Genomic DNA, 23,611 nt, shown 5'->3' on the forward strand with positions numbered 1-23,611 from the left:
TTCCGCTTTTCTCGGATAGTCACACGACGGTCCCGCATCATCACAGCGTGTTCATTGGCAATGACCTAGTCATTTCGTCATGTTGATAGGCGACCGGGGTGTGGCTCGCTCTCCACCGATGTTGGGCCGTCTTTAAACCGGTTGTGTTACTCTTTAATCCGTGTGCCCATGGCATCGTCCCGAAAGCCGTCTGAATCTTCCGAGTAGTTTCCACCTTGCTGTCGCCCAGTTTTTTTTGTTTGTTTTTTTTTTTAACAAAATTCGACGTAGTAGCACTGCTCCAGTCGTTCAGTCATTTCACTTGCACTAAAAAACCGACGCGAGCACTACACACTACCTTACTGAAATGCTGTTCATACGAAAATTAGAATGAGTAAAACAAAATGTTGCTAAATGCACACACAAAAAAAATTATTTTCGTTTTATTGTCCTTATTTACTGCTCTTTTGACATGAAATTTGCCACATACATATCTTTACCGATTATACACATGCTAACATTGCAAGAAATACCGGGCGAATTCGTTATCAAATTATATTTATAGACATACGACAATAATTTTGGATATGAGTGTATCTGTCAGTTGGCTAAACAAATAACACTTTATCATATCGGGACCCTGATACAAGTACCGGAGCCTTACCTTTGCTCCAGCTCAATTTATTTGATAGATAATGATTTTTAGGTCTTAGCACTTGAAGAGAGCTGGCAAGTCCGTAAAATAGACAGAGCCATTTCAAAAAGTGGCCAAGGCGAGAGAACAATTTGGTTAGAGTGGATGGAGTTTGTGGGAGATTGTTTGTCAAAAAAAAAAAAAAAAAAAAAAAAAAACTACAGAAACAAATAAAAATTGCTCTCTACTTTACTTGGTCACAGTTTTTGTGCGAAGAAAATTTGTTATTTGCTGTAATGTTTATAAATAGAATAACAAACATACCGTACAGAGTAAAATAAAGAGAGCAGGTTGAATCATTTTAATGTTACCGGTTTTAATTTGGTAACCTATTAATAATAATTGAAGGTTAATCATTGTTTATAAATAATACACATACAACTATTATAAAAAGTAAAATGAACACTTTCCAGATCACAGATCGCTTAGTGATTGGTAATATCCAATATCAATCGATATTTGATGTTTGATGATATGAATCACATATTCACATCCTTTTACAGTATTTAGGATTGGGTTCTCTTTATTATTTTTTTTTTTTAAGAAAAGCAAGGAAAAACGAAAGTAAATTGCAAGCTGTAGTATAAATATGCCTCTTAGCCAGTGTTGCCGATGAGACGAAACGAGACGAGGCGAAAAATTAGGTTTCGTTGTCTCGTATCGTATCGATTCTCAGATTCTCAGAAAGTTCTCTCTCGTCTTAGGGGCGTCATTTAGGGAGGGCAGGAGGGGCAATTGCCCTCCCGAAGAGTTTGACTAATATATATATAGTTTAATCAATTGTCTATTAATATATATATATATATATATATATATATATATATATATATATATATATATATATATATATATATATATATATATATATATGTACTAGTACAAAATGTGAAAATCTTGTGTCAGTAGTGTGCTCTTGCCCCCCCCCCCCCCTTACGAGAAGTCTGAAATGACTTCCCTGTCTGATCTTGATTCTCGTAAAGCTTTGTCGCTTCGTCTCGAAAAGTTCTTATATAGTTTTGTAAATTTATGTACAAATTTTCATGTCCTGATTTGTTTTTCAAATTTCATTTTATCAGAATCTACAGTATCTAAGTCACAAGAGGTCCTATTTCAACCATATTTATTATTGGAGTGTATTGTGTAACAGGGTTGTGCCGTGGAAAATCAGCGCCCGGGGCGAGAGTACACGACGGCGCCCCCATACATATATTCCAAGCATTTTTTCCTTTTTCCTTTTTTCTCCCGAATTTTTCGCCCCCCCTTACTTCAGCGCCCGGGGCCGTCGCCCCGCTCCCCCCGGGCACGGCCCTGTTGTGTAATCACTCCCGTTGTCTTGTATCTTTAAATGGTCTAAAACTTTAGAAAGCACTCCTCGTTACATGTTCTAACATTGCATTTCATTGTTAGTATTAAAACAATGATGATTTCTTTATTGAAATCATTCAGGAGTATTTTCTGCTTTGTCATACTAAATATGGAGTGTGAAGATAGTATGCTATTTCTGCAAATGAAACTTACAAAAATATCAGAACATTATTTTTACACTTCTCTGCCATCTGGATTTAAGCAGAAAACTTTTACTCACGTGCGAGCATTATATTTAGTGCGATTTTTATTCAATTTATTTAAAGTTGTTGTCTTATATTTTACTACAAAAATCTCAAAACATTATTTTTACATTTCTCTGCCATCTGGTGATAACTATTGGGAACTACAGTGAACGTGAGAACAGTAATTTTACCGCCATTTTTATACAATTTGCTTCAAGTTGTGTTATATTTTACCAAAAAAATCTCAAAATAATAATTTTTGCACTCCTCTCCCATCTGGTGATAACCAGAGACAACTATTAAGTCAAGGCAAGAACATTATTTTTATTGCGATATTTATACAATTTGTTCAAAGTTGGCTACTAGCTGATCATTTGGGGAAAATAAATTTATGAAAAACATTTCATCCCCTATCCTCCTCTTTAGGATACACATTTCAATTAAAGAGTAATGATAATAACACATCCTATTCCATATTTGGCATAAATTGGAATCCACTATCCCCTTAGGATACTCCTTGTAGAAGTCTGCACGGGACGGAATTTTTAGCCTGGGCCCAGCCCACTGACACTTAATAATTGATGCAAAATTGTATTTTTGTTTACACAATTAGAGGTTTAATTTTCCAGTTGTGCTTTAAAAGTTCTCCAGAAAGAAGGGTACAATATGCATCGTTGTACAGTATATTTACAAAGTTAGGCCCGAAAAAGCCTTAGAAATATAGTTCTATATATTTAAAGATTCACTGCCCGAGCCCGGCCCGGGCCCGAAGTTATATATGCTTTGTAGGCCCTAAAAAGCCTTAGAAATATAGTTGTACATTTAAAGTTTCACGGCCCGAGCCCGGCCCGGGCCCGAAGTTACATATGCTTTGTAGGCCCGAAAAAGCCTTAGAAATATAGTTGTATATTTAAAAATTCACGGCCCGATCCTAGCCTGGGCCCGAAGTTATATATGCTTTGTAGGCCCGAAAAAGCCTTAGAAATATACAGTAGTTCTATATATTTAAAGATTCAGGCCCGAGCCCAGCCCGGGCCCGAAGTTATATATGCTTTGTAGGCCCGAAAAAGCCTTAGAAATATAGTTGTACATTTAAAGTTTCACGGCTCGAGCCCGGCCCGGGCCCGAAGTTATATATGCTTTGTAGGCCCGAAAAAGCCTTAGAAATATAGTTGTATATATTTAAAGATTCACGGCCCGAGTCCAGCCCGGGCCCGAAGTTATATATGCTTTGTAGGCCCGAAAAAGCCTTAGAAATATAGTTCTATATATTTAAAGATTCACGGCTCGAGCCCGGCCCGGGCCCGAAGTTATATATGCTTTGTAGGCCCGAAAAAGCCTTAGAAATATAGTTCTATATATTTAAAGATTCACGGCCCGAGCCCAGCCCGGGCCCGAAGTTATATATGCTTTGTAGGCCCGAAAAAGCCTTAGAAATATACAGTAGTTCTATATATTTAAAGATTCAGGCCCGAGCCCAGCCCGGGCCCGAAGTTATATATGCTTTGTAGGCCCGAAAAAGCCTTAGAAATATAGTTGTATATTTAAAAATTCACGGCCCGATCCTAGCCTGGGCCCGAAGTGATATATGTTTTGTAGGCCCGAGCCCGGCCCGCGGGCTCGCCCGAGAACGTACAAACCTCTAACTCAGCGTTTCCCAACCTTTTTCAACTTGCGACACTATTTGTAAATATAAAACACAGTGGTATTTTTTCTGTGATTATTGATCTCCCCCTCGGAGAGAAGAAAGCCTAATCACTAGTTTTTCCTCCGTGGTAAATCATTATGCTTATTTTTCATCCTAATTTTAAAATAGAAAAAAATTGCAATGAAATATTGGACTCAGGTTTTTAAAAATACGCTTTCTTTTAAACCTTTTACTAAGAAGGAAGATCAGTAAATAACGAGCTGACAGACAAATCTCTTTTACTTTTAAAACACAAATGTAGGTAATTTGTCGAGAGGATTGAATGATCTTTTAAATTTTCAAGTTACGAAATAGTCTGCAACAATAATGGTCATAACAATGATAACAAATACTTTTTTCAACATCAGAAATGCAGAACAGTAACCCGGTATGAAACTTAAAATTGTAGATTCATAGTAGAGGTTCATAGTAATGTAAAATACAAATACTGTATATATATTTTTCCCTACGTTTTGCCATTTGATTGCTATAAAATTAATAATTTTGTTTCGATTCCTCGCGGTACGCCAGCGGCCCATTCACGACACACCACTGTGCCGCGGCACACCGGTTGGGAAACGCTGCTCTAACTCCTTGTAATCAACGAAACATGAAAACCTAGCTCGAAGTATGCACTAGGGTGGGCCGATTTTTTTTTCTGAATTTAGATTGACTGAGTTGCGGATAAGTTGCTTCAAGTTAGTGGTAGTCAACACAGAAAATTTGGATTTTTGTTGGTCAACCCCTTCCTTTGCCTCATGGGACTTGAATATTTTTATAGCTGCAACTACGCAACCCACATGACATTACGAAGAAAACTGTGTTGCACATCCGTAACTTGTTCTTTTTCACATTGAAGCATTCTGAGGCTGAAAATAAAACGCAAGAGAAAAGTGAGATGCAATATCGTTCCTATGTGGTTAAAAATTAAACAAAGAAACAGACGAATATTGTATTGATGTTTTCAAAAGACATATGAACATACAATAAAAAACTAACTAACTCTATGGCCTATGGAACCCGGAGGTTCAGTGCCGCGTTCACAAAAGCTCTCCACTGACTTCTATCCTTAGCTAATTGCATCCAGTTTCTACTTTGTATTCCTATCTCTGCGAGATCCATCTTAATATTGTCCTCCCATCTGCGCCTAGGTCTTCCTAATGGTCATTTTCCTATGGATCTACCAGTCAAGACTTTGAAAGCGTTTCTACTTTCTTCCATTCTAGCTACATGACCTGCCCACCTAAGCCTCCTAGATTTGACGACCCTAACAATGTTGGGTAAACCGTATAAACTATGTAGTTCCTCGTTATGAAGTTTCCGCCATTCCCCATTCTCGTTCCTCTTCGGTCCGAATATTCTTCTCAGGATCCTGTTCTCAAATACTTTCAGTCTATGTTCTTCCCTCAGAGTAAGCGACCATGTTTCACAACCATACAGAACAACAGGCATGATTATCGTTTTATATATTTTAAGCTTCAAATTCCTCGACAGAATTCGCGACGACAAGAGATTTTGAACTGAATAATAACACGAATTTCCTGCTTTTAGTCGACATTTAATTTCTTCGTGAATATGATTTTCATCTGTTAATATTGATCCTAAATATTTGAAAGTATCCACTTTATCAAAAGCATTATTTAATATTTTAACGCCTCCACAATTTGCCGTATTACGGTCCCGACGCACTTCCATGTATTTAGTTTTCTCTGCATTTACTTCTAAACCCATGTCCCTGCAAGCGTTTAATAAGATCTCTGCATTTATTTCTATTGTTCTCCTATCATCCCCTATTAAATTTACATCATCAGCATATGCCATAACCTGGTGAATGCCGTTCAACTCTAGGCCCTGGTTGCTATCTTTGATTTTCCTTATGGCGTATTCTAGCACAAAGTTAAATAATAATGGCGACAACGCATCCCCTTGTTTCAGGCCATTTTCGACGTGGAAGCTCGTGGACAAAAATTTTCCTACCCGGACTTTACTTTGGGATTCACTTAAACATATCTTAATTAATCTAATTAGCTTTCTCGGTATTCCAAGTTCTGTAAGAACGTTGTATAATGTTTCTCTCCTAACCGAGTCGTAAGCCTTTCTAAAATCAATAAATGAACATACAATAGGTTATGAAAAGTTGTTGATAAACGTTCCCTTGCAGCTCTTAGCTCGTTTCGGCACATCAACTCCGCAACTCCTCAGAATCCACCACGAGGAGATGGCTGCAGATCGAGCTCCACCCTCCCACCCAGTTGTTCCGTCTTTTTCTTGAGGGGGAGCTCATTTACATTTGATAGTCCTGCTTGGAGTCGAACCTTTGCAATTTTTGGAGACTCTAATTTTGCCCTGATAAAGCCATCTCTTCGATCTGCTCCACTCACTGATGATAATGCCTCTGTAACTACTTTTATGATCCTCTTCACTACTTGCGTATGGCACGGAAAACATCGAATTTTCTCAGAAGGTGGCGTTCCCGTTCTAATATTTTCTTCTATCTGGCCGGAAGAAAGTTCTCTTGTTAATGGTGACACGGTGACGTCCGTTGAGAACCAATCGATCATCTCATGATATTTACTTGCACCTAAGTTTACTTTCGAAACAATGAATTCACGTAGATTTGATCTCTTTCTCTGTCAACACTATATTTATTCTTCTGCATCCTAAAACTCGGATGTTCTGGCTCCAGCCAATGATCATTGCAAACAACAAGTTTTCCGGATGGGCAAAGTAAGCGTTGGAACTAATCACAGTATAAACGATTCTTAATTCCTCTGGAAGATAGGATGCAGATCGAACGAGTAGCCACAAGTGTCGTGTTCCGTTAGTAAGAGAAGAATTTTGCTTTATTTCAAACCAAACTCGTGCATATACTTTCCTGACATACTGTGCAAGCCAACGAAGTGCTTCTTCAGGATTTTCGGTGCTAATATATAATCGTAGAATACGAGAAGCTGTCGTCAACCATCAGCACATGACAATTGATCCAGGCTTTTTCTTCAGAAGGTCTGGTTGACACAAACCTTCTTCAACGGTTCGGCAAATGACCAAAAGGTAGTGCTGATCGCTACTGGACTGTGTGTAAAATTACAATGTCTCCGAGTTCTCATAAAACAATGCTCTACGTATTATCATTGTGAGCATATTTTCTATTATTGCACAGCTGAATCCAAAATTACTTGATATCACATTAAAATTTTCTTTATATTATAAGCGGGTCTACAAGAAATTGTTCACGAAAAACAGCTGGAATGTATGGTTGACAACATATTTTTCACGGTATACACGAAGAACATGAATTAAAACATAAAAATACAGTATTTTAGTCTAATTAGTTACAATTTTTACCACATAGAAACAATATCGCATATCGCTCTTCTCTTGCGTTTTATTTTCAGCCTCAGAATCCTTCAGTGTGAAAAAGAACCAAAGGTTATAGCGGTGCAGCACAATTTTCTTCATAATGTCGTGCGGGTTGCATAACCGTAGCTATAAAAATATTTAAAAAATGAAATGAAATCTTTGAGTTTTACGTCCCATAGTTATGCCGGTTAGGCTAAAGGAGACGGTGATTATGAGAAATGAATGAAATGGTGGAATGAAGAAAGTGGGAGGAAACGGGAGAACAACGAGAAAACTCACGATCACGGTGTTTGTCCACCACAAAGTCCAGACGGCTCGAGCTGGGATCGAACCAGGGACCCCAAGCACAGGAGGTGAACGCTTTCCCACTGAGCCACCGCGGCCCCTAAAAAAAATATTTAAGTCTTATGAGGCAAAGGAACGGGTTGACAAAAAAAAAAAATCCAAATTTTCTGCCTTGACTACCACTAACAGGAGGCAACTTCTCCGCAAACCGGCCAATCGAAATTCAAAACATTTTTTTTCGGCCCACCATAGTATGTACTTACTACGTTCCGAAATGCATTTGAAACTGTTGAGTCTTATCCCTTTCATGCGATCACAAATAACATACTAAGTTGCTTTTAATCTGACATATATACAGGAAACACTCGGTAGTTTCCAGGCCGGTAGCCAACCCAAAAATGTAGGGGGGTCGGCCGAAGTTAGGGGGGCCCGACCCGACCATATTATAGTTCATCACCATATTATAGTTCATTTGCAAGCCTTCCGTGAAAATTTTAGGGGCCACCCTAGACCCCCCTGGATACGGGCCTGGTAGTTTGTATAGTCGTTTTATCTTCCTAACTTGAGGAGCTTGTGATATACTCAATATTTCTCATAAATTTTGGCACCCCCCATTAGGGACTCCTTATTAGGTAGTCGTTAAATACTCAAAAATTCATTTAAAAAGATTCAGCCATTTTCCTGTGTTTCCATCTCACATAAGATCACTTTCACTTTAACCCCTTGAGTACCAGTGACATCGATATGGATGTCATAAAATACTCTGTCGGAAAATAGGGGGCGCGGTGGCTCAGTGGTAGAGTGTTCACCTCCGCGGTGCTTGGGATCCCTGGGGTTCGATCCCAGATCGCGCCGTGTGGACTTTGTGGTGGACAAACACCGTGCTCGTGGGTTTTCTCGGGGTTCTCCCGTTTCCTCCCACTTTCTTCATTCCACCATTTCATTCATTTCGCATATTCATCGTCTCCTTTACCATAGCCGGCATAACCGTGGGACGTAAAACTGAAGGATTTCATTTCATTTTCATTTTTTCCGTTACGAAATACCAGTGAGTATTTTATGGTGTTTTATGAAAATGTATTACTTATTAAGTGTTGTATTAATCCTCGAGATGATGAAATTTTTAGTGTATTCAAGGCAAGATATAGTTCTACTATTTCTCCTTAGATGACAGCACCTTACTGACAGAAAAGGGAAAAAAAGTTTGTCTCCGTACATGGAAGGCCCAAGGGAGCATTTAATTACAATACACATGTATTTGTTTAGATGATAAACAATTAGCAACTTCGAGATCGGAAAAAATAAAATAAAACTTTGTCTTTCATCTCCGGTCAGTGTTGCCAACCCGAAACAACACAAAATCACTTCAGAATATTAAAAATTTCCAAATTCAGTGTAAATGTTCCACAACGCAAATGATTGTTTCTATCAATAATGTGAATGCTCTTGTCATGCGTGCACAATAACTATGCCCTGTATAATGGTCAGGACAATCTTTTAACAGAAAACGAAAACCTAGTATTACATATTGTACATAGCAAAATGGCATCTGAAACGCCAGAGGATAGGACTAGCCCAGGAGAGTAATGCTCCCGGAAGTAGGAACGAAAAACACAGTTCTGATTGGTTGGCGTTATCCATTTCTTGCCACTTTGCATTTAAATAGCAGAAATCAAACATTCGTTCTTGTCGGTCTTCGTGGCCAAATGAACTAGCGCTTTTAGCGTGAGTTCAAGCCCGGCCCGAGGAAAGTTTTTTTTTTTTACATTTTTATAACACTTTTTAAATTAAAATAATATGAAAATAATACTCAAAAAAGTGATTTACTTACTTTTGTGCAGATAAGTAGTAGTAGTAGTAGTAGGAACGGGTTAGAAGCCCGGCAGGGCTCGTTTTGTTCCCCTTGTACTCCATGATATAAATTTTGTGACCAACTTAAAACAACTGGCTAGGATAGCGCGTAAAACAGCTGGCTAGAGTAGTGCGCGAAAAAAACGTACTTCCGGGAGAATTACTCTCCCGAGCGGGTTGTAAGAGGATTAAGAAGTTTTGGTTTGGATTTCATATATTTACCCTGTCTATTGGCGAATCTGTTCATCTGGGAGAAAAAAAAATATCTTAACGTGTGTCCGCCCATACGATAGACAAAGAATCTCCAGAAGTAGTTGATGGATGAATGCCAATTTTGCCCAGGATAGAGAGCGTAAAAAGTTCGAAGTCGTGATCCTGTATGCAGGTGATATTCAAATTGAAAGTAATAGAAATCAACACTTTCCAGTTTTAATGTGGATTACTAATAGGGGCGGATCCAGGACGGACTTCTGGGGGGGCGGTCGGTAGTAATACTGCTACTTAGAGCGACTTTTAAGAGCTCCAAACTTTTTATGGATGGGCTTATTTATATATAAAATGAGAAAGTTTTCTCTTCTGGGGGGGGGGGGGGCGATCACCCCGATCGCCACCCTGGATCCGCTCCTGATCACTAATAGACGAAAATTAGTAATAGATAACGAGAAGCTATTTTCTGCAATCGATTACACGTCCCGAAAAGTTCATTTCATTTCCATCCTTATTGTCTACTAAAACCGAAAGTGATAGAAATCCACTGCAACTTCCGGTTTCAACATTGATCTACGTAGAACTAAACTGTTAAGATATAAAGAGGAGCAAGTGTCTTAAACTAATTTATAATCTTTTTTATAAGAATAGGTACCATTTTCTCTTTTAACACTCTATTCAGACCGGAAGTGGCAGAAATCAACCACTTAAGGTTTTAACTTGGACCGTTAAAAAGTAAAAATGGTTACAGATGCAGAGAACCTGTTTCCTGCAGCCAAGCATATAGCAAGATCCCAAACATATATCTAATCTCCACATTAATCTCTCGTCTGAATCCGGAACTGGTAGAAATCTAGTACCACTTCCGGTTTCAATATTAATTGCGAGGACATAACACCATACAAACCAAACACCTTCACGTGATGTACACATGACACTCTTACTTGTCAGATACTATTCCCTGTTCAGCGTAAGCTCTAAACTTCGATAAACAAAATATTTGTATACTTCCGCTTGTCACAAATACGACTGGCTAGTGATGTATCACTCCCACTCCCAACGGGGAGGAGTAAATTATACACGTGCATTTTGACAATACTGTCTTGTGTTGTCCAGATACCGGTACTTACAGCAGCAGCAGTAAAGAAGGAAAAAACTCGACAGATTAAAAAGAATATATATTTGAATTTCTCTGGTAAGCAACTGTTGCTTAGTGGGTAAAGGTTTCCCTTGTTGGTATTTTACCACAACACTCGCGGAACCGGGATTCATGCTAGCCGTCTTTCAAGCTTGAAAGCAGAACTCGCCTCCACAATTGAATTGGCGCCATAATTACTGCGCATGCTTAGTGCTTATTTCTATTGTTTCGTTAACCACACTCGATTGCAGTCTTATTAGATAATCCGTAATATACTTTTGTCATTTATAATAATATAGTAGTTTTATATGGAGCTTCATAGTAAAAGTAATAATGAAATCATATGAACTACTTTGCGGAGGAGTACTAGCGTTGATAGGCCAACAGAAAATCAGCGAGATTTAGTTCCACGTGGCTTTGTTTATCGCAGTTTAGAGCTTACGCCGAACAGGGTTTAGATTTAAATCCTCGCAGCGAGAAGACAGTTAATGAATGTACAGAGTGAGTACAAAAACAATCCCTGATTGAAAAGAGTATAACTTTACTACCAAAAGAACGACTCTGCTTAAGCTTTCGAGTAGCTACTTAACTAAAAAAGTTTAACACTTGATGTTGGTAACACTTACAAGCACCTAATATGCGCGCCATCTGTTACGCAGGAACTTTCAGACGAAAATCCAGCTCTAGCCAAATCTTGTGAAGCGTAATGGATGTAACGGAGTTCTGATCTGCATTAATACGCTTCTGAAGGACATTCAGGGTTCTGGGTAGCGTAGGTGCATACATCAGGTCTTCAGGAACGCATTAGTGCAGCTATAAACTCCCTTACATCGGTTAAACTTCACAAGAGTTTGCGTAGAGCTGGATTATCATTTCGATGGTTCTCGTCTAAAAGATGGTGCGCACATCACGTGTTTGTTAATTCCAATCAACACCGCTAAAAACCTTTTCAGTTTATGTAACTACCAGGAAGGTTTGAGCAGAATAGTACTTTTGGTATTAAGATTATACCCTTTTCCAATCAGAGACTACCTGTACTAATGCAGTTAATTTTGGTACACTTGGGCATAATTTTTAATCACAGCAATACTCAACATTTCTGCTTTCAAAGTCATTAACGATAGGTTTATAAATATATAGTTACCTTTGGAATTTTTGGATCCGTAGAGTATCTGAGGCAAAGTTAATATAGTACACGTAACAGCTTCCAGGAAGAATCCGTAGCCTACCCAGCGCGGCCGACGTCCTTTGCCTCCATAGTATCCGATCGCTAATCCCACAAGTCCTTGCGAAAATTTGCTTGAAAGATGGATTAATTCTGGAATACGAAAAATAAACGTCAAAAAGTTCAGCATACAGAAAAAAAATAATGCCTTTAAAAAATACAGTATTCTGTTAACTTTAACCAGTATACTAGGCTTTAATTAACTGACACTAGTTCTGTCACTATGTCGCTGTGATATTACAAGATCACAAGTGAAACATACAGGCCCGTATTTAGGTAAGTGCTATTCTGTACTCGAGCATAGGGCGGCAGAATTTAGGGGGCGGCAAAATTTTGGATTTTTTTTGAAGATTCACAATAAAGTAATATTTTAAACTAGCAACCCGCGGAATCTCGCGCAAGCGTGAAAAAATATGTTCATGTGTTTAATTCGCTGTAATTAGAGTAGTTACTAATTAGCTAGCTTATCTGATTATTTTTAAAAAGTGATCCTCTCCCACCCCCATCTTAAGGGTGAGAATGAACTTGAGCATCACGAAAACTGATACCATTAAACTCAGCGACCTCAAAACTGAATTCAACATTGATATCTGTCGTTTTCGATTTCTTTTAAAATTTCGCCACCTCCCTGGGGAGAGGAGTATGACGTTGAAGATGAATTCGATTAAAAGTGTCACTATTCATCTCAGTGACCCCAAAAACTATGAATTCAGCTCTAATATTGGTCGTTTTCGGGGGCCGGCAAATTTTGTGCGCAGGCCGGCAAATTATTTAGAGCACAAAGGCGCACAATATATAAATATGGGCCTGGAAACATGTATAATCAAAGAATCGTTCATCATTTCAATTTTCCCTTGGTCAAGATTGGCTTTTAATTGTCTTCCAAACAGTATTTATTACGACTTTGTAAGTGTCCAATGAATTGAATTACGGCCTTGATTGTGCATAACTTAACAACTTAACAACTTAATGGCCCAGACCATACTTTTATGACCATGCTAATTTGGCCCAGACCATACTTCTATGACCATGCTAATTTGGCCCAGACCATACTCCTATGACCATGCTAATTTGGCCCAGACCATACTTCTATGACCATGCTAATTTGGCCCAGACCATACTTCTTTGACCATACTAATTTGGCCCAGACCATACTCCTATGATCATGGTAATTTGGCCCACACCATACTTCTATGACCATGCTAATATGGCCCACACCATACTTCTATGACCATGCTAATTTGGCCCAGACCATACTTCTATGACCATGCAAGATTAGGCCCAAATTTCAAGAACCAGTTAGCAGAACATTTGTTTTGTGAAGTTTACTGTCCGTTTCTTGCACTGAGACTATACGAGGCTTGAATCTAAATTTTGACGTGAAATCCGAGCTAACCTAATCCCACATAGTAGGGAACCTTCAAAGGAATTGGGTATAGGCCCAGGCCCGTAGCCAGCCCAAAAATTTAGGGGGGCGATCGAAGTTGGGGGAGCCCGATTCAACCACATTATAGTTCACAACCATATTATAGTTCAATTTTAAGCCTACCGTGAAACTTTTAGGAGAGGCCAGTAAAAATTTAGGGGGGTGCGGCCCCCTAGACCCGATGAATACGGGCCTTTATAAGCCTACCTTGCATATTGGGATGTCCACAGGGGCCCCATTTTCGTAAATGGACGTCTCGTGGATATTCTGAGTAAATCCAGTTGTTCCCTTATGTCCCAGATGCGCGAAATTCGAGAGAATTCCTGTGGGATATTTCTGGCCTTTTTTTAAGGGAATAATGGTGATTTTTGAACATCCAAAAGATAGGCTATGACAAACACATTCCATTGAAATTCAAGGGAAACCTTCCTAGGACCATTGTGGCTCAAAAGTATTGCTGATGTGAGCGGTCCTTGCTTCGATCCCCAGCCACACGAGTTTGTAGTAGACAACATCGTGTTCGTGGACTTTCCCAGGATTCTCCCGTTTCCTCACGCATTCTCATTCCACCGATTTATATTATAATCATTTACGTTCATTAGTAATCTGTCTCCTTTAGCCTCTATTAGTCTCATTTAGTCTCCATTAGTAAACGACAAAAACTTGAAACGTCAAACTAACAATTTGATTTCCAAGAGTAAGTTAGTATTGTTCAAGAGACAATTCATAAGATTTCTTTCTTTCGTCTCGTTTCATCTCGTCTCGTCTCGTCTCGTTTTGTAAATTTATGTACAAAATTCATACTCTGAATTTTTTTTAAAAATTTTATATAGAATTTTCCTCAAATGTCACGATAGGTTCAAGCAGAGTATGATACAACAACAATTAAATCTCATTTATTATGGAAGTATATTGTGTTATGACTTATGTATCTTTAAACTTTGATAAATGCTGTTCACTCTGTTCGTAAAATAACTTTATCAGTTTATACTTTTTATACTATGAATCATGTAACACTTACGTAGTATTTCAGATCAATGACTTCGTGAACTAGCGTTACCCACAAGACTCGAAAAATTTCTTGACTCGTCTCGATTCTCGTCTCAAAAATGTTTCTAGTCTCGTCTCGAATGTCAAAATATAGACTACGTTTCGTCACATAGGCAACACTACATATATAATACAGTGAAACCTCTACTAACGGACACCTCTCTTAACGGACATATTTTGTATTCCCCAAACACTGGAATAGGAAAAAGCATATTGACAAAGCTCTCTAAAGCGGACACTCTCTAGTACGGACACGGACAGTCTTTTCTGTCTTTTATAGGTATTATTTACCTCCGTATCACGGACACTTTCTCTAGAAATAAGTTGAAAAGTGTAGTAAAAATACATTTTTAGTAATTAAAACATGTATCACCAAGGAAGCATTGTGACAACATTTTGCCTCCTCAACTGTCTGCTCAGCAACCCAGACGAAGCGTCTCTGTTTAACAACACTCTTATCTCCTTTGCTTGCATCCCACTCCCACCCAAGCTGTTTTAGACACAAAAGTGATTGACAGTTGCCCTCCGTTAGGGATGACACATTATGCTACTGTCCCGTTACAGTCTCTAACCAACCAGAAGACAAGTTTAGTACTTTTTGCTCTCAGGTATGTATATTGTCTCAAAAACAACACTTCAGGACTCCAATTACCCCACAAATTAAAGCGCCATACTGAAAACGAAGGAAGTACTGATAAGTGTAAAGTGCAGAGAACTATAATATGTTATTTCCATGTTGTGCCTCGAACATAGAGTATTGGATGACAGAAAATAATGCAAGTAATATTCGTAAATACGTGATTCATGCAAAAATATTTTTTCTAATTGTATATATTCTTGCTCACTAATTTACATAAAAAATACTGAAACCTCTTGAAGGCGGACACCTCTCTATAGCGGACAATTTTTGATTCCCCGTGGCTGTCCGCTTTAGAGAGGTTTCACTGTACCCGCTTTACTTTAATAATTCTTTTTGTTATCACATTCGAGTAGAATAGGCTTACAAAGAAAAAACAAAGTTTTCTTACCTACTAGCTCTGCAGAAATATGATATCTATCAGCCACATCCAGAATAGTTGCTTTGAAGTACCCTTCAGACGCTCCATGAACTAAACCAAGAAATGACAGCAACACTATGAACACCCTGTGGTTGGCATATTTCTCCAGCCGCTGGAAACTGCAACAACTACTCAGTCCACAATTCACATCAGCAGTCTTAATCACAGGGGCATGGAACTCTGCATTCTCGTTCCCAGAATCGGTTCGCAATAGCGAAATCGTTTTAGATCCAGGCATCTTTTATAAGCTCCTCATCATAGGGGAATTAGTATGTAAACCTGCAAGAATAAGACACATTTATATGCAGTTTTTATTATTATTGGAGAGCTCTCTAATATCGGTCATTTTCGATCATTTTTGTATATCTTCACACCCACCTCTAAGTTGCGGGGCTGAATTTGGATTTAAACAAGCATCGGAAGTACCACTGTTCATCTCAGCAAAAATTATGGATTCGGCACTAATATCGATCATTTTCGATTATTCTTAAATATCTCCTGCCCTCCCCCTCCCTCAACTTGCATCATCAAAGTGAATTGATAAATACCATCCTAGGCCCGAACCTCATCTATGCTGAAAATTTGATCGAGATTGGTTCGGTGGTTTAAGAGTTATTAAGACGCAAATGTTGTCACATTCATATATAGTGTGACCAGAAAGTCCCTTTAAATGCACTTATTTCTGGTCGACTTGCAGGATGAATGCATCACTGAAGTACTACCTTCTGCGCACGTTTCCTTTTGGGTTGATGGACGACCAGAACGAGGGGCATTCGAAACACTTCCTAGGCGGAAAGCTTTCTTCTTATAAGTAATCAAAGTCTGACGACTTGGTGACTCCTTACCGAACCGTTCAAGAAAGTTATTCATCACTTGCGGTGTATTTTTATTGTTGCGCTTCTTTCCATGGACCTACACACTTGCCACTAAGTGCTCCTCCGAAGTGAAGTCACTGGTTATCTACCATTGTTGTTCACCACACACGAAAACGCGAAACAATGAACTGCTTAACGCACAGACCTTATTTTCCTCCTTACGCGGGCAGTTACGTACCAATTCACTGTTGCCATATCAATAGTCAGGATGGGGCTCAAATCTTAAATCCCTTACATTGTAACACGCGTCTAGTTCGGGTGAAAAGGGATTTTCTCGCCACATTCTGATATATGATATCTCTAGAATAGCAACGACGTATGCGCCAACATGTATACTTTTAGTATATAGTATCAGCATATTCTATGATTCTTCTTCTATATTCAGTGTTATTAGCTCATATATCGCGGATACGAGTGAAATTTTAGTTCAAACGAATCAGAACTGAACCTCATGTGCTGCCTAAGTCTTCATATCCAAAACTAACAATTGGTGGATGCGTTGTAGCTACTCTAAAAGCCTTATGTATGATATATATACTAGCATCGATTACACGCTTCGCTGGTTTAAAATTTTAAAAAACTACACAACTGTTTATCTCATATTTTTGGTGCCCGTGTAATAGTCTATTTTTGTTTTTAGTGGCATACCTTTAAACGGCATCCAAAGTATCACTGTTCACCTCAGCTACCCCGAAAACTATGGATTCGACACTAATATTAGTCATTTTCGATCATTTTTATATATTTACCCTTCCTTCTCCCCTAAATTGAATGACTGAATTTGGATTTAAACAGCATCGGAAGTGTCACTGTTTTTTTTTAGCGACCCCGAAAACTATAGATTCGACACTAATATCGGTCATTTTTAGTCATTTATAAATATATCCCCTCCTCCCGAACCCTACGTTGCACCATCGAAGTAAAATGATAAAAAAAAAAAGCATTCCAGGCTCGAACCTCATCTCTGTTGAAAAGATTGATCGAGATCGGTTGGGTGGTTCAAGAGATAGTCATTTTCAATTTTATTATTATATATATTAAGCTTGAAGAACGTTGTGGTTGAAAGTTGTTTTATATTATTCTATACGTTAACAGATATAATGTGAAATGTATAAAATAAAGAATTGAAACTTACATTGCCCTACTGCATGTGTCATTTAGGTGAGAAAGGGTAACAGAAAACCAGCATTTTTTAAAACAAAATAACAAATAGAACTAGATGAAAGAAACTGTACTGTTCAGAACTATAGAAATCTTGTGGAATGATCCTGTCCGACCGTCAGTCTGCTTATCTATTTGTTCTAGTGCAAAAGTTCCCAACTTTGTTTACCTGGCGCCTCCCTTCTTAAACCCTTGTACAGCTCACAGATGACGAAAAGAACCCTAAAACAGGGTAGCGGGGAAAGGTCAACGACACGGTCAAGTCCATTTTCGGTTTTTGAGGTGTGGTCTATACTTAGATGTCGTCTGCTACTCCGGGTAGTTATCTGTGTGCTATTCCGTGGTGTCATTTGAAACACCCGTGCGAAAAGTGGGCGAGCCCATACCTACGTCACACTACTTCTGCTAGGGTTCTTCTCGTCATCTGTGAGCTGTACTCCACCACACCCGCTTCTTTGAGCTCGAAGGTCATGTGTGTCTTGTCTGATCCCTTGTGCAGTGCTGTAACAATGGGCGGTGCAAGCAGTGCAACACACCGGGCCCCCAAGCCTAAGGGGCCCCATCGAATCCGTTAATTACTCAGTGGGCTACTGAATTTTATTATTCATTTCTTATGTGCGAGACAAAAGCATTTTAAAATTGCCATCAATTCTAGTAATACAGTAATTTTTTTCTGTTTTCGGAGCCTCAAGCCTAGAGGCCTAGCTAAACCCGTTTATTACTCAGTACTTAATACTTAACTTATATTGTTATTCACTTCTTATGTGTAGGAAAAACTCATTGTTAATGTTAAAATTGCTAGAAATTTGTTTTTTTTTTTTGTTTGTTTGTTTGTTTGTTTGTTTGTTTTTGTGGTTTTGGGATCCCCCAAGCCGATAGGGCCATTTCGTATGTGAAATTCTAGATTACTAGTAACTTTCGTAATATTTTTTTCGTTTTATAGGGTCCCCAAACCCAGGGAGCCCCGCTAAACCTGTTTATTAATCACTACTGAATACTTATATTGTTATTTATTTTTTATGTGGAAGCAGTAATAATTGTGAAATGTTAGATTATGAGTAAATTTTGATAATACTTTTTCTGTTTTTGGGCCCCCCAAGCCAAGGGACCCACTAAACCCGTTTTTCACTCAGTATTGATAATATTCTTTTCTGTTTTGGGGTCCCTAAAGTCTAGTGGGCCCTGCTAACCCGTTTATTACTGAATACTTATAGGCCCTATGTTGTTATTTATTTCCTATGTGGAAGAAATAATCATTTTGAAATTTTAGGCAACTTTGATACAATTTTTTTCTGAGAATTCCTTTCTATGTCAAATTGCTAGTTATGTTGGAAAGTAAAACTGATTTCGCCAATTTGCATTGTGCTCATGATAAAGCGGAAAAGAACGTAACAGCTTATTGTAAACACTGATTGAGATCTCCTTCCACCCACCCCTTCTCCTTTTTGTGACAGGTTTGGATCTTACCTTTCAATACCCAACAGATAGAGGCAGGGGCGGATCCAAGACCGACTTCTGGGGGGGGGGGGTTGTCATACTGTTACTTTTAAGGGCTCCAAACTTTGGAATGTTTTTATTTATATATAAAATAAGAAAGTTTTACTCTTCTGGGGGGGCAATTGCCCCGATAGCTTCCCCTGGATCCGCCCCTGGATAGAGGGCATTTCAGAAAAAGACGTTTCTGACAGATTGAAGCGGAGCAGATTGTCTTGTGGGCCTTGCCGACCATACATTTACTTTTCTGTCAATAAATTACAAAATTCATCAGTTGTGCAACATCCCTGATATTCCCTTTATATTTCTTAATCATAATGTTGTGTTCTGTAAATAACATGTGTAATAAATAACATAGTATGGTACACTATGATTAACATCACTTCTTATATTTTTTGTTTTCTCTTTAAAAATGTATGTGATTAATAGGCCTACCTTTTTCATTTTGACTAACATTGAAAAAGACATTTCTCTAATTTTCCTCGATGGATATGGTACTGTTTCTTTCTAACAGCTATCTCTAAAATTATCGTAAATTGTGAAATGCTGTAGTATGTAAATATACCCTTTCTATCTGTTGTTCTTATTATGTTCCATTATTTATGTTCTTATTTAAGTTCCATTATTTAAGATTACTTTGAGGAAAGTATTTCTGTGTATGTGTGTGTGTATGTATGTAATATAGTGTTTGCTGCTTTTATTATTATATTGAAAAATACATTCGCTTCTGAGGGGGGTCCCCAAATATCCTCTTGCACCGGGGCCCAAAAGTTTTGTTACGGCACTACCCTTGTGTAATATCAGATATTGAATTTTCAAATCTTTAATAATAATAATAATAATAATAATAATAATAATAATAATAATTATTATTATTATTATTATTATTATTATTATTATTATTATTATTATTATTATTATTATTATTATTATTATTATTATTATAGTGTAACTCTAAAAGTTCTTATAATGTAATGAGTATGTGTACTACTGAGCACTATTGGTGCCGTTGGAGGTGGTGACTGGTACAGCCTGTGGTACCAATGCGCACGAGACAAGATTTGTCGCTGTCTCGTCTCGAAAATGTGTTGAAAAGTGATGTCTGGACTCAAAAATTTATATTTCTCTATTGGAAGAGCTGTGTCTCGACTCGAATTTTGTCAGGAAAATCCTGTCTTGACTCGTCTCGTGCGCATCCCTAAGCCTGTCTCAAAGTCGATTTTCGTTAAATATTGTTAAATTCTAAAATTTCGCTACACACCTTAGGGGACTGCGTGGCACACCAATCTGTCGCGACACAATGATTGAGAACCATTGTCATGGTGTATGATGAGTTACGGTTCGACATGAAAAATTACCGTAATTTTAATGAGCATAACAATATAATAAAATGTGGTAAAATGCAACTTTTGTAAGGCTGCGAATTTAAGCTGCACCCGAAATTGTCACGTTTTGGAATAAGGACTTTAAAATTCCGACTAATTTTCAAGCCAATACTAAAACTCACACAAGATCTGGTGAGAAGAGTACAGTATAATGTGGAGTTCCAACTTATGGAACTATTCATTCACAAATTCTGTTGTCTCTTTTCTGTCAAAAAAAAAGAAAAAGAAAAGAAAAAGAAAAGAAAAGAAAAAGAAAAAGAAAAAGAAAAGAAAAGAAAGAAAGAAAGAAATCCTCATGACTTTTCAAACATAATTAGCTTGTGACACACCCCATCATTTTACTAAACAACTTCCGCAACCATGGCCAAGTTTTCTATAGATTTTTTCCCTACTTCTTATTCTAAGCAGCAATACGTCAATTTGTGATTGGAATAAATTCCCAAATACAAAGTCCAAACCCTAACTTTGAGGGTTTACACAGGAAAATATTTGCGTACATAGTAAACAACTCAAGGTATACCTCCATGTTAATTTTGATCAAAATCGGATGCCTCCTGCAGATCAGAGAATTCATTTTCCTTTGAGCAAAGTGAAATAAAACGCTCTAAAATTTTCAAGAAAGAAGCAGTAGTTAACAAATTAAATGTTACACCTACCTCTGTGCTACTATTTATCGTTGGTTCTTCAAGATGAAATCTACATAATAGATATTACACAGTATTCATGCCATCTGAATTAACTTTGACTTTATGCAACAAACACTAAAAGAATTTTAACGCGCATTTTTTCGTACAAAATCCACTTCGAATAAATGTAAGTTATTCCTTCCGTGTCGTGTAGAAACCAGAAAACCTGCTTCTTATCGATGGTTTAGTCAACACGATTTCTCAGATAAAGAAAGCAAACATTTTACTCGCCTACGTATTTCTGAGCTTTATCGATATACTTAACACCAATACATTGACAAGCTGTGAGTCATAAAAACTGTTTGCTCTTGTTTCGGGAAATAGCATCCACGCCATACTTGTTTAACGGGAGAAAATTGTGTTTATGTTCATTTTTTTGTTCATGAACAGAAATAAACAGAGTTCATCAAGTGTTTAAGTGTTGCAGGATTTCTTTTGTCGCACTTCATCACAATGCACTAGTGTTGTTCACCGTCATACAATATCGATAATAATTAAAACCAGCGAAAATGAGCTTCTGTCCATAACTGGTATCTTTATGTCTAACTATCTCTTTCACGTCAATATTCGTAAAAATAAATAACTAAATATATAAATAAAACCTTAGTTTCATTAAGCTTGTCATGCGCTGTCCTCCAACCTTGGTAAATGAATTTATTGTTTTGGGTTGAAATCTACCGAGGTTAGGAGGTAAAAAAAGGATAAAATAAACCCAGTAAAATGAAAGTGCTAGTTTTACGTTCCACGTTTATATCGTTCAGGCAGTGGCGATTAAGCCCGGGGTCCGGAGGCCTGGCTCCCCCAGTTTCTTGAGTGACAAAAAAATAATTTAAGCTATTTTTTTTACATATTTTTGAAAGTTTATAGTAAACTCATGACGTATCTATCATAGACTGGGTTCTGGATGCCCCCACCCTCTAGATCCGCCACTGTATTCAGACTAAAAATGACGAATGATTAATGAAAGTGAATTATTGGTTAATAATTGGTGGAATGATAATGGGGAGGATACGCAAGACCCTCGAGAAAACCTATGAACACAATGCTATCACAAATATAGTGGCCGGAATCGAACCAAGGAACAAGCACGCCAAAGGTGAGTGTTCTACTACAGAACTAGGGCTACTGTGTTCTTCAAAATATAACTCATGTAGCAAGTTTGAAGATATACGGGAGTACTGAATGTCATAACAAAATATTTTTCCAGTATAATTTTATTAAAAACAATCATTCGGTTTTCATTAAAAAATGAAATGAAATTTTTGAGTTTTACGTCCCACGACTATGCCGGTTAGGCTAAACGAGACGGTGATGATGAGTAATAAATGAAATGGTGGAATGAAGAAAGTGGGAGGAAGCGGGAGAACCCCAAGAAAACCCACGCACGCGGTGTTTGTCCACCACAAAGTTCACTTGGCGGGAGCAGGGTTTGAACCCGAGACCCCTAGCACCAGAGGTGAACGCTCTACCACTAAGCCACCGCGGCCCACATTCGGTTTTCATGCAATGTGATACAGTATACCGGGTGTTTCAAAAGAACACCGACAATGTTTGGGAGCTGACTCCTGACACTAAGATAAGACAAAAAGTATAGACCATTCTGAGTGCACAAATGCTTCCTTTCGGAGTTATAGGCTGCCGAAAATTATTTAAAAAAATGAACTTTAAAGGTACATAGCTCCAAAACCATGGGACTTACCGCAGTCGGATCAAGACTTCATTTAGGAACTAATATGTGCCCTATCCAGATATTCATGTCTCAGAATCCTACGGTGCTTCCGCAACAATTTTTATAGAGATAGTTGGTGAATACTTCAAATTATATGCCCGTAGCCAGACTCACTCTTTAAAAATTGTTGCGTGAATACCTTACGATTCTGAAACATGTATTTTTCGATAGCATACATATTCGTTCCAAAGTAAAGTCTTAACCCAACTACAGTAGGTCCCTATAATATTGGAGCTATGGAGCTTTGAAGTCCACTTTTTCATGTTTTCATGAGCCTATAACTCCGAAAGAAAGCATTTGTGGCTATCACTGGTTTTTTTTTTTTTTTTTTTTGGTAATTACTCCTCTATTCCTTTCTTTAAAATTGTTTTAAAAAAAATATGTTATTGTTCAATGTTTAACTAAAGTGTGTACCTAACAGTGGTTCAAATTGAACGTCAGTGTGTCTCATAAAATTTGCTATTTTAACTTGGTGGACACTAAGTACCACCACCACTTTCCACCATCCTCCGTTGATAGGAGATGTAAATGACATTTAGAAGTGTCACTCCTAGATGGCAGTATAGTAAATAGCTGCTAGTCTTATTCCGTGCACGGTTCACTTCAGTCACTGTAGGTTTTTGTGAGAGTTCCTAGTTGGATTCTTTTGCAAGATATATTTAATCTTAACAGGTGGGTAAAAAAAAAAAAAAAAAAAAACATTGGTAGTCGACATTGCAAAAAATACCTAGGTCGCACGAAGGTTAATGAAAAGCTAATAAAAAGAATCAA

General features: G+C 37.9%; 1 protein-coding gene across 3 annotated transcripts in view; it reads right to left on the bottom strand.

Moving 5' to 3' along the window:
- Window positions 1-21,336, bottom strand: part of LOC145683657 (solute carrier organic anion transporter family member 74D-like) — a 112,505-nt gene extending 91,169 nt beyond the window's left edge. The window contains exons 1-3 of one of the 3 annotated variants that reach the window (XM_081754996.1): window positions 21,082-21,336; window positions 15,481-15,789; window positions 11,896-12,069 (exon numbers count right to left, since the gene is read on the bottom strand). In XM_081754996.1, the coding sequence (XP_081611122.1) occupies window positions 11,896-12,069; window positions 15,481-15,748 (442 nt within the window). In that variant the 5' untranslated portion in view covers window positions 15,749-15,789; window positions 21,082-21,336. The remainder of the gene's footprint in view (window positions 1-11,895; window positions 12,070-15,480; window positions 15,790-21,081) is intronic. The other 2 variants (XM_081754997.1, XM_081754995.1) reach the window with 2 other exon arrangements.
- Window positions 21,337-23,611: the final 2,275 nt, after the last annotated feature.

The sequence above is a fragment of the Thermobia domestica genome, chromosome 4 (assembly GCF_964235325.1).
Source record: "Thermobia domestica chromosome 4, izTheDome1.hap1.1, whole genome shotgun sequence".
Classification (NCBI taxonomy): Eukaryota; Metazoa; Arthropoda; class Insecta; order Zygentoma; family Lepismatidae; genus Thermobia; species Thermobia domestica.